The sequence below is a fragment of the Truncatella angustata genome (genome assembly GCF_020726525.1).
Source record: "Truncatella angustata strain MPI-SDFR-AT-0073 chromosome Unknown BKA67scaffold_1, whole genome shotgun sequence".
NCBI classification, from domain to species: domain Eukaryota; kingdom Fungi; phylum Ascomycota; class Sordariomycetes; order Amphisphaeriales; family Sporocadaceae; genus Truncatella; species Truncatella angustata.
Genome location: NW_025763381.1, coordinates 8,157,187 through 8,170,374, shown reverse-complemented (window position 1 = coordinate 8,170,374; position 13,188 = coordinate 8,157,187). Strand labels below are relative to the sequence as shown.

General features: G+C 48.9%; 2 protein-coding genes across 2 annotated transcripts; one reads left to right on the top strand and one right to left on the bottom strand.

The window, feature by feature from the left end:
• Nucleotides 1-6,236: 6,236 nt before the first annotated feature.
• On the top strand, nucleotides 6,237-8,535 carry BKA67DRAFT_551098 (peptidase M18). The gene is made up of 2 exons (XM_046101714.1): nucleotides 6,237-6,639; nucleotides 6,714-8,535. Exons 1-2 carry the CDS (start codon nucleotides 6,462-6,464, stop codon nucleotides 8,141-8,143), a joined length of 1,608 nt encoding a protein of 535 aa, XP_045965536.1. The 5' UTR covers nucleotides 6,237-6,461; the 3' UTR covers nucleotides 8,144-8,535.
• A 1,477-nt stretch (nucleotides 8,536-10,012) lies between these two features.
• Nucleotides 10,013-13,156, bottom strand: BKA67DRAFT_508519 (tRNA exportin; the record flags this gene model as incomplete). The annotated part of the gene is made up of 2 exons (XM_046097162.1): nucleotides 10,013-11,538; nucleotides 11,590-13,156. 2 exons carry the CDS (start codon nucleotides 13,154-13,156, stop codon nucleotides 10,013-10,015), a joined length of 3,093 nt encoding a protein of 1,030 aa, XP_045965535.1.
• Nucleotides 13,157-13,188: the final 32 nt, after the last annotated feature.

Sequence of the window (13,188 nt, the reverse complement as noted above, 5' to 3'; positions counted from 1 at the left end):
CGCGGCGGCGGCGGGTGATAGGGTGAATGAGTTAGTACCGGACTGCAGTAGTACTAGTAGGCAGGAAAGGTGTGTGTGTGTGTGTGTGTGTGTGTGTCTGCGGTGTGTCTGGTGTGTGTCCATGTGCGTGTGAGTGGATCATGCATGGTATAAATCCAATCGAGTGTGTCCCTGGGAGTAGTACTATGTATCGGCCATCTACGGATCCGTACACGGGTTGGGAATGAGTGAAAGATTGATACAAAGATAAGAATACAAATGCAAGTCCAGAGTCGAGCAAAAGTAGGCATACATACTCAAATGTCTTCCATGCCACCTGCTCTCCTCCGCCAAGTTGTGCACTTCCTAATATCAAGCATGAACAGTTCCTCAAGGCTGAGATCTCAACATGCGCATGTCTATACTGTAGCAGTTCACCTGGGGGCCTGGGAGGCGGCAGACCGTTGCGCTGACTGGCTAGAACCCCCGGCATCTAGCGGTGGTCTTCCGGTACTTGATCAGCCCAACTCAATACAGATCATACAGTAGCCTTCACACTGTACTTCCAGAGATATCAGTTTTCCAAAGACCCTGCACCACATGTTACACTTGTGTCTTCCTTCTTCCACAGCTCAGTAACAGTTTTTCATCAAGCGCGGTTGTCAGCCACGGTGCCGCAAACTCCATCATCGCACACTTGCACTTCGAGTAGGCGTTGGCTTTGATGGTGCAAAGTATGCTCCGACTAGTCTAGCATCTCAAAGCGTCAACATCCTTCGAGAAGACAGGAATAGGTATACAGATAGGCCGCTAGCTAGCTAGATAGGTAGGTAGCAACGTAGTAAGGCAGGTTCATATGCACTTTATACGTGGGTAGTCGCAGCTTTGCTGCTCAGTTGGCAGTTCAGCTGGGCAGTCCAGCCTTCTACGGCTTTAGCAGGTCATCTTCATGACGAGAGGTTCGTGTGGCAAACATCTTTCTCGGTTGCGTATTTCCACAGCACTTGCGCACAGGGCACCAATAAATCCTCTAAATAGGCGAGATTCAAGCAGCGCACCTTGGTACCTAACAGTATCCAACGAAAATAAACCATCAAATAGACTTGCCAAGTAAGGGCCAACTCCTCTGAAGGAAAGAGTTGTCAATAACATCAAGCAACCGAGTGCTACCGCGGGCAAATGCAACAAGTTGGGTTTCATCTGCGGATCGGCACTTTATTGTGCCCTGCACTAGATCTTCCTCGGGATTGCACTGTCGTGCTCCAATCGTTTCGTGAGAGTATACTCTGTACATCGCCTGACAATTGACCTGGTATTTCGTAGTCACAAATATGTGGGACGTGCTATCAGCAAACATGAGGGCTGTGTCTCCGGGAGAGCAACTGGGGAGCAATCGCATCTACAACTCGAGATGTAGTTACAGAATAAACGCAAAGCAACGCTCTCGGTGGCGTCCTATCGACTGCAGTGCTCATAAAGTCAAGACTCATTCTCAAAATTAGGGAGAAGTCGTCCCAACTCTAAATTGCGGACTCCCAAGGCATCTGCAACTGGCTGGGTTCATTTCTTGTGGTACTCTGAGTTGCCCAAGCATTCTTGTACTATACCTGCCACTCTCGGCCAAATCAGCGTAAATTGAACATTTGGTCGTTCTCAACGTCGTCACCTAGCACTTCATGTCGATGACGGTAGCACAGGAGTAGTACACAACGTGTCAACCCCGCTTGTAAGCCTTCTGCGAACTTAGGAGTGCCAGGATGATCAGGTTCTTCTTGTAACACTATGTGCGTGGATGACATACTGTAGTATGCAAGTATGCTCCCCTGTCGAACGAGCCAAAGAACGGTAAATGCTGCGAGCAACCCGTTGATAATCCGCCACGACGAACTTAGAGACAGCCCTACAGTGGACAGATTTGTCAGGATGCATCTCTCAATCTTGGGGTGCTTGCCGTTAGGTCAAGGTCATCTCGAGGAACGGCTACCATATTGGCTCTGTGGTGTAAACACTTGATAATATATGCCTTACCATCTAGGTCAGCATGCCCATACAGTGTGCCAGGAATACAAGATTATGGGGACAAGTGTACCCTTGACCGATGGTGCCGGTAGCCAGATTAGTGCAAGACAGAGGGCAAGGATTCGATTGGATTAGCCAAGCTTAGCAATGTCAAGTAGGCCGAGTTTCCAGGTGCCTCACCATCCCTGTCCCACATCAGTCGGCCTTGGAATTGCGTTATGAATCTTGGAGCTTGCCGTCGAAGCAAGTAAAGATGCTATTGCACAGCAGGACTCGATCGAAAAAGATTCCGAAATTCAACGTTTGTAGAACCTCAAAAGCAGCGTAGTCTGCTCGACTATCAAGAATCTCGGAGGCTAATTTTTTTTTCTTCCATGCGGACGTGGTCCTCATTCCCCTGCACATATCTGGATGTACTTGTCCAATAATAGTTGCGTGGTTGCGTGGTTGCGTTGGTGGTGTAATTGGCTCAAACCTAGTTGAGATGTAAGCCTTGCCATATTGCTCTTCGGCCAATCACCTATGTGTGATGCGAAATGAACGACGAGCTCCGGACGACAGGTTGGTTGCCCAGGACTGCCTATCTTTGTCTTGAAGATACATATTTGAAGCTTACTATAAACCAGTACTGTCATGACCAGCCTTTCATGGCGGAAGGGTGGGCCAGTCATACTCTGTGAGGGCCGCTATTTTATGCCCTCACCTCTGGTTGTTGTTCTATTCTGCCGGTCACCGCTATCTGGGAATTTTGTATGTGTACCATAAGATGTTGACAGCAATGGGCAGCCGCTTGGGCTCAGCCGACCAACAATGCAGCTAAAGCTTGTCATGTCAATTGCTGCCCATCCTGCCCGTGTGACACATGCTTTCATTTGTACACCTTGGTGGTTTCGTCTCCAGAGGGAGGGCTTCTCGTGACTTGAGCAATAATGACTGTTAGTAGTAGGGCTCTTTGAACTTGAGCGGGAGCATTTCATCCCTCTTCCACAAGATTCAATCAGTCACAACCCAGGACAATTCCGCAGCATTTCGCTCCAGAATCTCGTTTTGTGGCGACATTGTCTCGGACGCAGGCAGGCGATGCGATTCTTGACAAGCACCCCGGACTAGCACGCTCCACTGTAAGCCGTTCTCAGACTAGCCCCCCGCTTCTGCCAACCGCGTTAGTTCCACGGCGTCACGGTGTTGCGTACTTTGTGCTATGTACTCTGTAGAGCCCTAGAACCTGCTGCAAGCACGAATGGCTTCTTTGCCCAACTACCTACCGGACTAAGCGAGACACAACTGACAACACCATCCCACGAGGCGCCCCCCTTCCCCCAAGTCAAGCAGCAGGCTGATGACGAAGTCGTTCTGTCGTTCTATGCCTTCGATGTGACTTTCGTTGTCAGTGATCATATCAATAACAGACTGTCACAATTTTTTGTATGGATCTAGGGCCATGAAAAGACGTGCGCTTCAAGTGTTGTTTCAGATTCGTCCCCTATGCCAGGAATTCACTCCAGTTCTACTCCGTACTGTAAATAACAAAAGCCACCTGGGTCCCCACCACCCGGCCATGCTGGACACAGTACATAGTACACTTTACAGCGATACGAATTGTTAACTCTAAAGGTCGGTAGAGGCAAAGTTGTTGATGACCTCCACCTGGGATATTGGGATTCCCTAAAATATAACCTTACGCTTTACCTAGCGGGCGTCTTTTTGACTCCTTTGGCCCTTCTTGTCTCCTCTTCTTTATAAGTACAGCGGCTCTTGGGTACCGATACCTGCCTATAGTCCATACCCTGTAGTGTAATTCTCGATATTAGAACACTTGAGTCGCGCCATTGGAACACTGTCAAGACGAAGTGATTGTTCTCCCTAACTATGTCATCTTTAGCACTGTAGCAATGTGCCTCCGTTTGTAAAACTATACCCAAGCATCTAAGGTGGGCTAGTTAGTAGCTGGAAAAACGAACGTGCCAGGTATGGCAAGCAGTGATGTAAGCATGTATTTGTTTTTCGAAACCTTTGTTGGTAATCATCCATTTCGACAGTGGAACTAGGTGGACCACCGTTAATATTGTGAACTTCAGGGTGGCGTATCTTCCAATTGGAAGACCACACCGTGGTTGCATATCCCAATATGCCTCTGATATCGACCTTGGGCGATTGTGTACCCCACGTTAGCAGCTTACGTCGTTAGGACGAAGACCAGTGCGTCCAGTTTATGCGCTCCGTGCGCTGGCTTGGTCTTGCAAATTTCCTCCAGCATGAAAACAAACATTCAAACATATATCGCTAATTGGTATTACTGAATCAGCATGGCATCTGCACCTTGGGTTTGATTATCTTATTCCGAGCAGGATCGATGGGCGTTGGAGTCTAGACTAAGGTTAGTTGCTAAGGTTAGGTTAGTCTACCTCGTCGGTTCGGATCGTTAACGCAGTATAAAAGGTGCCACGACAGTCTCGAATATTCTGATACAAATATATTTGTCTGATCGTCGTTTACCTTTTTCGGGACAACATGCATTGGGTGACTGGGATTGAGATGGGCGCCTTTCACGTTGTGGCGGAACATGACAGACAGGCGTCTCAACTTCACATCCCAATGAATGCGAACTCGATCGAGTTGGCTGTACAGATGTAATGAATAAGCTGTTCCTGGAGCAAAGTCATCTCGCAGACATTACTGTCATTCGAACCATGTTTGGCTCAGGCTCTAAGGGGCATGTTCGACCCTAGCCTGGCATACAGTAGGCATGAGCCCTTGATTGGTTTGCGCCCGCCGCCCAAAAAAATATTTTTGAGCTGCACCAGGGGAGGCGGAAGACCCTGCCACGTTCCCAGACAAGTGCAACGCTGCCACGCACGATGCCGTCCCTAGGGGCACCGTGAAGAGGAACGTCTTGTACAGGAAAGGAGCCCATCACGCATTGCTTGGTGTTGAAGCATGCGTTCCGATATCGCTATAAATGGGTAGCCGTCGCCGTCGCACAAAAGCACGATCAGCAGACAAGTATCAGATTCTGAGACTTTCAGACAGGTCTAACCTTAGTCTAGTTATAGGTACATACCGGTGTATCTTGATCTCTTAGCCTCAGTTCAAGCCATAGACCCTGCCAAGCTACGTGGTGGCGAGAGATGATCCACTGCCCCTCGATCTAAGGTTAGTGCTTAACCATTTCCACGCATTTGGACCCGGCAGATTAATAGCGTAATAGAAACAAGCTGGGATAGATGCATACGCCATGGGTAGATGAAATTCGTGCGAATAATACGACAAGAAATAAACTTAATGAGGGTAGTCACTCGCGAAATCGCTGGTCTTGAAATTTACATGAGAAATTATGTAATCCTATGGAGTTTCTTTTGCAGGGTCTTGTAAAGCACAGAGTAGAACCTCTCATTCGCTAAAGACTCGTTGAATCGCGCGTGGTTTGTTTGTGCGTATGGCTATCGTGTTATTTCGACGGTCCTCAAGTGCATGCAGCATAGGCAAACTATGCCTGTTAGTTGGTACGCCGTAGCTTTTGTGTTTGAGACTCTGGGAGACTTGCCAATCCGTAATTGTAGTTGGTCGCATAGATAGATACCTTTACAGAAAGCGTATTACTAGACTAGTTGAGAACAAAGCCGTGCGATGACGACTGCTAGTCCAGGCCACATGCACGCTTCACGGCAGTGCGTGGTAGGTACAGTAATCGATACCTACATTACATAATGTTGGTATCAAAAGCGTCACTAAAAGACCCGACGCTGCACTGAGAGCAGGATTTGGACTTTGGAGTACTGCCATGTTGGCGTTATACAGTAGACGTCACCTGCCAAATAATCAACAGCCCTACATCCCCGGCGGATTCGCAATGCGATGGCTTCATGTGGACATGACCGTCAATCGTTTGCCAAGAACTTGAATTCAACCATACGTAATAGCTGTCACGTACAAGGAACTTGGCCTCCATCGACGAGATGGTTAGCGGCCGCCCCAATGATGATCGCTACAGCGCATCCATGACTGTCTGTGCCTTGCGCTCCCAGTACGTTCCACGTGGTTAATCGCTTTGAACAGGATCTAAGGGTTTAGCTTTTGTGCAGGCGTAACAATAAAATATAGCATTTACATATATATATGTATATACGTAAATATATCTACATTCTTGAGGCCAAAAAAACCCCCCCAAGAAACAAAACAAAACAAAGGGGGGGGGGGGGGGGGGGCCTAAGAAAAGAGAAAAGCATTCGAGTGAGGCATGGACAAAGTAGCTTTGACGAATTTCTTCACCAGTGCTCCGTACCATAGGTCGTAGGGCGATCTAGAGTATCGTCGTGGACTCTTATCGAGTTGCTTTGTCAGGTTAGCTCCGATTGGGGGTTGTCGACCCAAGGTTAGTGTGAAGAGACACACACCCCGTTCATCGCGACCATCCGCCGCCATCACAGCGAACTACCTGATACGTTATTTTTGCAGTTGCGTCGATGAGGGCTAGAGGTTGTCACTTCTTGCTGAACCCGAACCCCACCATTGGCATTCGCACTCCCGTTCGCATAATTGCTAGTAGTACTCGCTTCCACTCCGCAACCACTGGCAAGATCAAGATGGCTCCCCCAAAGTCGGCTCTAGACTTCCTCGACTTTGTTAATGCCTCGCCCACTCGTAAGTCGAATCCGTACGTGCGTCTTTGGTCGTGCCATGGCCATGTTGGCTGACACTTGAGCCTTACCATATAGCATACCATGCCGTCCAGTCCTCCATCACTCGTCTCGAGAAGGCCGGGTTCTCCAAGATCAAGGAGCGCGATAACTGGTCTTCCACCCTCCAGCCTGGCGGGAAGTACTACATGACACGAAACGGTTCTACCATCGTCGCATTCGCCATCGGTTCCAAATGGAAGCCCGGAAACCCTATCGCCATGGTCGGCGCCCACACCGACTCGCCCTGCCTCCGTATCAAGCCTGTCAGCAAGAAGAGCGGCGTCGGCTTCCTTCAAGTCGGTGTAGAGACATATGGAGGCGGTATATGGCACAGCTGGTTTGACCGAGACCTCAGCATTGCCGGCAGAGTCCTGGTCAAGGACGGCAAGGGCAATTTCCTACAAAAGCTTGTCAAAGTCGACCGACCTATAATCCGTATTCCCACTCTCGCCATCCACCTCGATCGCTCCTCCGGCTTCGATCCCAACAAGGAGACCGAACTGTTCCCTATTGCGGGCATGGTTGCCGCTGAGCTCAATCGAACTGGCGTCAAGGAGGTCGAGGAAGACCAACTTAGCAAAAATGACACCTTCCAACCACTCAAGGAGATGACGGATCGCCATCACCCCTACATCATGGAAATCATTGCCGAGCACGCCGGTGTGGCCGTAGCTGATGTGGTTGATTTCGAACTCGTCCTCTATGACGTTCAAAAATCTGTTCTCGGTGGTTTGAACCAGGAGTTCATATACTCCGCTCGCCTCGACAACCTCAACATGACCTACTGCAGCGTCATGGGACTGATCGAGTCCGTATCCTCCTCCTCCCTGGACAACGAGAGTTCGATCCGCTTGATCGCCTGCTTTGATCATGAGGAAGTTGGCTCCACGTCCGCCCAGGGCGCAAATTCGGATCTTTTGCCTGCTGTCGTTCGCCGCCTGTCTGTGGTCGCCGGCGATCGTCATGGCGATTCCGCCTCCAACAAGTCATGGGAACACATCAGTTCCGACCCTGAAGTCGACCTGACTACAGCCTATGAGCAGACTGCATCTGGCTCATTCCTCGTCTCCGCCGACATGGCACACTCGGTGCATCCCAATTATGTAGTCAAATATGAGTCCAACCACCAGCCTGAGATGAACAAGGGAACTGTTATCAAAGTAAACGCCAACCAAAGATACGCAACCAACTCTCCTGGCATTGTACTCTTGCAGGAGGCAGCGAAGCGCGCTGGTGTCCCGCTACAATTGTTTGTGGTCAGGAACGACTCGTCTTGTGGCTCGACCATTGGGCCCATGCTCTCGGCCAAGATGGGAGTTCGCACGCTGGACCTTGGCAACCCACAACTTTCCATGCACAGTATCCGCGAGACTGGTGGTACGTATGATGTCGAGCATGCCATTAAGCTGTTCGATTCTTTCTTGTCCCACTACTCAGAACTTGAGGCCAAAATATATGTGGACTGAGCAACTGACCGGCTTGTGATGAGTACCCATGCCAACTGTCCGCTACTCGTCATATTCGGTATATGACGTTTGGTTCTTCTGGCAATGGACCTTACCCGTACAATGGTATAAACGAGCGAGCAGCTGAAATAAAAATAGAAAACTGCAGCACATGTTATATACTTATTCTTGCTTGAGACACTCGAGATGCTGGCGATCATGCAGGAGTGAACGAAAAGTCGTAAAAATAGAATAATCCGAACAAGTGTCATTGTGAAGAAAGTGCAAAACGTAATAGTGCAAATAATTTGGACTGCCTCTCGCACCTCTCTCTCTAAGGCAATGCACGATTTCTTGGTATCGTATTTATTAGCATTCTAATAGTCTGTCAGGCATAAAACACTATAGCCAGCGGCTTCATATGTACTTATGGTTTATGTAATATAGGTTCCTTAGGAGTAAGACAAGCGACGGCTAGGGAGTCCCGATTTTGAAGTTTTGTAAAAGAAAAATAAAAAAAAGCAGATGTTTTTGCACTGGACCCGGCCTGACAATTTTACCCGTTACTCCCCTATTCGTTGTCTTCACATCATTGCTATTTGACACAGTCCCTCTTCCATGTAGTCTAGAGAAATGCTGCCAATGTTCTTACAACCCGCGCTGCACTATTGGAACGCTTGCAGTGATTCCCCTCGGCGTGGACAGAGAAGGATGTCACCTTAAAGAAATAAATCTTTGAAGATACATGGTGTATGTATCTCAACTGCGGTTTATGTCAACACTGTGCAGCGTAATTCATGCTATCAGCAGTTAATATGTGTCTGAATTCTTTCACCGTGGTAGTTGATCCTGCTAGTGAGTAACTATTTGATAACGCCGTATGAATCACAAAAAGGAAATATAGCAAAAAAAAAAAACATCAAACATAAGCGGTAGCAACAGCCAGGGTTCATACCGTATTCGTGTTAGTAGGTGAAGATAGGCCGTTCAACGCGTGTCGTAATATATAGTAACCGTTTTTATCAGTTAAGGGTACCAGCCAGGGAGGGAGGGGCGAATTGAAAATAACATTTCCGGATCTAAGAAGCAGTCCAAGTTGCGACATTTGGCCTTAACTCTCTGGAGACGTCGAAAGATACTCTTCGGTCCCAAGCTTTATGGAACCAGAAGAGAGTAGCAAGAACAGTAGAAGTCGTGTTTCTCAAATCTGCGGCTCAAAGATGTGAATTTAATGAAAGGCCCAGACAGGACATACATATTGCTACAATGATCGCCACAAGCAGCGACGAGTGGAGTTTAGCATTCGCATGATTAAAGGTTGACAAATATATGTACAGCAATGTTTGCGTGCCCATTACCATTATAGTTGTGCAATCTGAAGCCCCTTGCGGCGTGCGTCTTGTGATTAAGCGTACAACGAAAGCAGTGAATTAGTTGCAGCACTGATGACCGCTGGTCGACGACTGTCATGCTGTGACCAAACTTGTTAGCTTCGTGGCAGGCTTTTTCGCTTTTTATATAGTTGAAATATCTTCCAGTGAGGATCGTAGCCTAGGCGCGAGCAGATCATGGCTTCATATGTAAACAGCTGAGTGGCAAAATTGCGCTCAACTAATAATTTCAATAGAACAATGGCTTGTAATTGTTGGGTGTAGTTATGGGATATCTATTCACTTCCGAGGCCGCACTATATCAGATGAGCGCTCCACGACCGATATCACTCCACGGTACGCATCACTCGGCTCCTTACAAAACAAATTTCTAGATCCCCGCAACACGAATTGGTATATTTGGCCGAACTCCTGTATATGCAAATGCTAGAAAAGCCACCGCAATGATGCCATCAATGACTTTTGGCAATGAGGATATAATCTCGCACTTCCATTTCTATCACCTGAATGTCTTCTGTAGATCCTGCAAATATTTAGAGAACGCCCGTCGATCTGTTGAGGTGGTCATCGGCCGGAGGAAGTCGTTCCCATCAATGCCCAACCCTGGAAACAAGGAGTTTTGCAAATGCTGGATAAAGAGTTCGCCGGTCTTGACGTAGACTGCTTGCTCAAGTCCTGCAATCTCATTGAGGACTTGCTTGCTTTGAGCGTCCTGTGACGGTCTGAACTGCGGATCTCTCATAACCTCCCAGCAGACCGAGTGAAACCTGTCAAGGAGGAACTGATCGAAACCCGGAATGGCGGGGGACGGAGACCCGGTCGGGGCAGAAGGGTTGGCTGCTATGTTCGCAACGTCTGGGCCTCCCCAAACTCCAGCCATTTTTGATAAAATCCCAAAAGCAAGACGGCTCGCTGGTAGGTTACCAGAACTGATATCCGTAGCCATGTTTAGGATGGATGTGATCAAGGAGTCAAAGAATACCTGATTTGCCTCGGATACGAGTACACCACCAAGGTCGTTGTTGAGAATTACCCCAATGAAGCTTAAATATTCACGGCGCAGTTCTGCAAGCTGTATCTCATCGTCGGTACCATCCATGGGTTCGGACAACCCGCCAAAGACTCGTTGGAGTAATGGAGTTAGTAGGAGGTTCAGGACATCGTATATCTCAGTCTTAAAGCCGTACACGACTTGATCCAAAAGACGAAGGAACATGGCCATTTCGTCTTTGGAAGAGCTTTGCGATAAGAGGCCTTCGATCCATTGAGGCAGCTGGGGAAGGACAGCCGCTCCCAGAACACCCAAGAGGCGGGAAAATGCGGACCTGCACGCAGTGCGAATCTCTGCGGAGCCATTCAGCTGGCTTAGGGCAATCAAGATGGCCTCAGCAGCTCGGGCAAATTCTTCAGACAACAGTTTATCAGGTGGGGCTCGTTGGTTGGACGAGGTCGAGCCAGGAGTCCAGTCGGAGAATCCATGAGCCAACGTGCCCAATGCCATGATTATATGGTGTATTTGAAGAATGGCTTGGATGTCCCCGGATTTGGCCCTTGGGAGATGCTGTTCCATATCCCTGAAGAGGGGATCTATGATAGATCGAGCGTAGAAAGCTTGTTTGTCGGCAGGCGTGCTGGCAGTTGAGGATATGCAACCAATTGCTTCGAATAAGTACAGTTGGCTTGTGAATACAGCATCAGCAGAGTTGTCTATTTCGTCCGAAGACATATCATCATCCGCATCTTCGCCTGGTACCTCAGCCTTGATGGGCAGAAGATCAGCAATTGATTGAATGATGGTCTCCGCAACGTTGCCAACATATGCTCGAAGATGTTTCACAAACCGGTGGAAGAGATACCACGAACGGCTGCGGATGCGTACGTGCTCGTGGTGGACGAAGCGGACAAAATTCTCGAGCACCTGTCCTATGAGTGACGAGTTGGCCTCCATCTCGAAGAAATTCCAGTATCGAACAATGATCTCCATATATTGGAGTATGATTGCTGGATGGGGAAAGTTGGCAACACCTATGTCAGATTAGTATATACCGGCACAGCTTTTCTACTGCGATCACATACCTGACTGTATCATCTTGTTCATCAAGGCCATGAGCCGCTCGGCAGCAGGGGCCAACGGTTGGCTTTTATTAGCACCCAGGACCTGAGAGGGCATGGCCGATTCTCCAAAGAGAAACATTTCGTGCAAGGCCAGATCCAGATCCCGCCAATCTAACTGGGAGCCTTGCTCGTCAAGGCGTTGGAATGTGTTTGCCACCAGGTTACTCAGGACGTCCACATAAAGGTTCTGGTCCACGGCTGCCACACTCTTTTGCAGAAGCTGCAAACGTTTCCTTAATTCCTGGAACTCAGCCTCGTCTGTCTGCTCGTCCTCATGACCCCATGAAGAAGTTTCGTCATATCTCATCTTCATTATAATAGCGTTCAAAATAGGAGGCAACATTTCGCGGAAAGGGCCAGGGAGGTCGGGGACCTTCCGCAGATAGGTAAGAACATCGGTGAGCGAAGGGATAACAGTGGAGCATATCTCATCATACTCGTCACTAAAAAAGCGGAGAAGAAGAGGGAGAAATTCTTGTAGCTGTTGGCTTGCTTTGGCGCGTGTGTCATCGTCAGTTGTGCGGTCCTCAAGGACGCGTACAAGGTCGGCCAAGACAGTATTGACTAGCTTTGCCACTGCCTCGCCCAAGTCCGTATCATAGTGTGGGGTGCCCTTGAAGTCATTCAAGGGGGGGCTCGAAATGAGCTGAGAAATGATTTCACGCAGATTGAGGAAGGATATCATGCTGGCTTTGTCGGCAGGCCGCATCTTCTTGCCTACTATTTCAGTAAAGGCGTCGACGGCGGCGTCGCGAATCTTGTCCTCACCACTGTTGGGGTTGCTGCGACCAATCAAGGGAAATATGCGGCTCATCATGGAATCATTGAGAATCAGAGAAATGTCAACCCAGCTCACCCATTTCCCAATGACCTTGAGTGTTGTCTCGACAATGATTTGATCATGGTCAGCATGCTCGGCGAGGAGCTCCTGCCATGACTGAGCGATTTTACCGACATCACGAGCTCTCACCAAGTCCTTGAGCTCGGTGTGAATTTTGACCTCATTGCCCTGACGCATGACGACCTGATCGGCGATCTCGTCATGTACATTGTTCAGGATGCGCAAGTAGAGAACGGTGCCAATGATGTTGTCGTGAGTGGCGCTACCGGGCAGAGCAGTGAGTGCCAGGAAGTCGTCGAAGAAAGACTCCCAGCCCTGCTGGTAGAGGGTAACAAACAGATATGTGACGGTCTGGGTAATCTTGTTTTGCAGGTTGGTAGAGTCGACCTTCTCGGGCTGGTTCGTGCCGTATGTTTCCTTGATGTAGGCAAGCAGTGTATCTTTTAGGACGACGAGGCTTTGACCGTCGAGAGCATGGGTGTGAACACTGTTGCTGATCAACTCGAGGCAGACATGACGCACGATCTCGGAAACGCGAGGGGTCCTGGTGAAGAGGCTGACACAGGCTTGCCAGGCTTGAGGGTCGGAGCGCAGCTGTTGAAGATAGTCGAAGGCCTGAGCCTTGATGGCCTGATCACCAGTTGGGTTCCATACTATTTCCACTGCCTTCTCGATCTGGGTGTCCATATTAACGGTTACCGCGGAAGTATCCCAAGGGG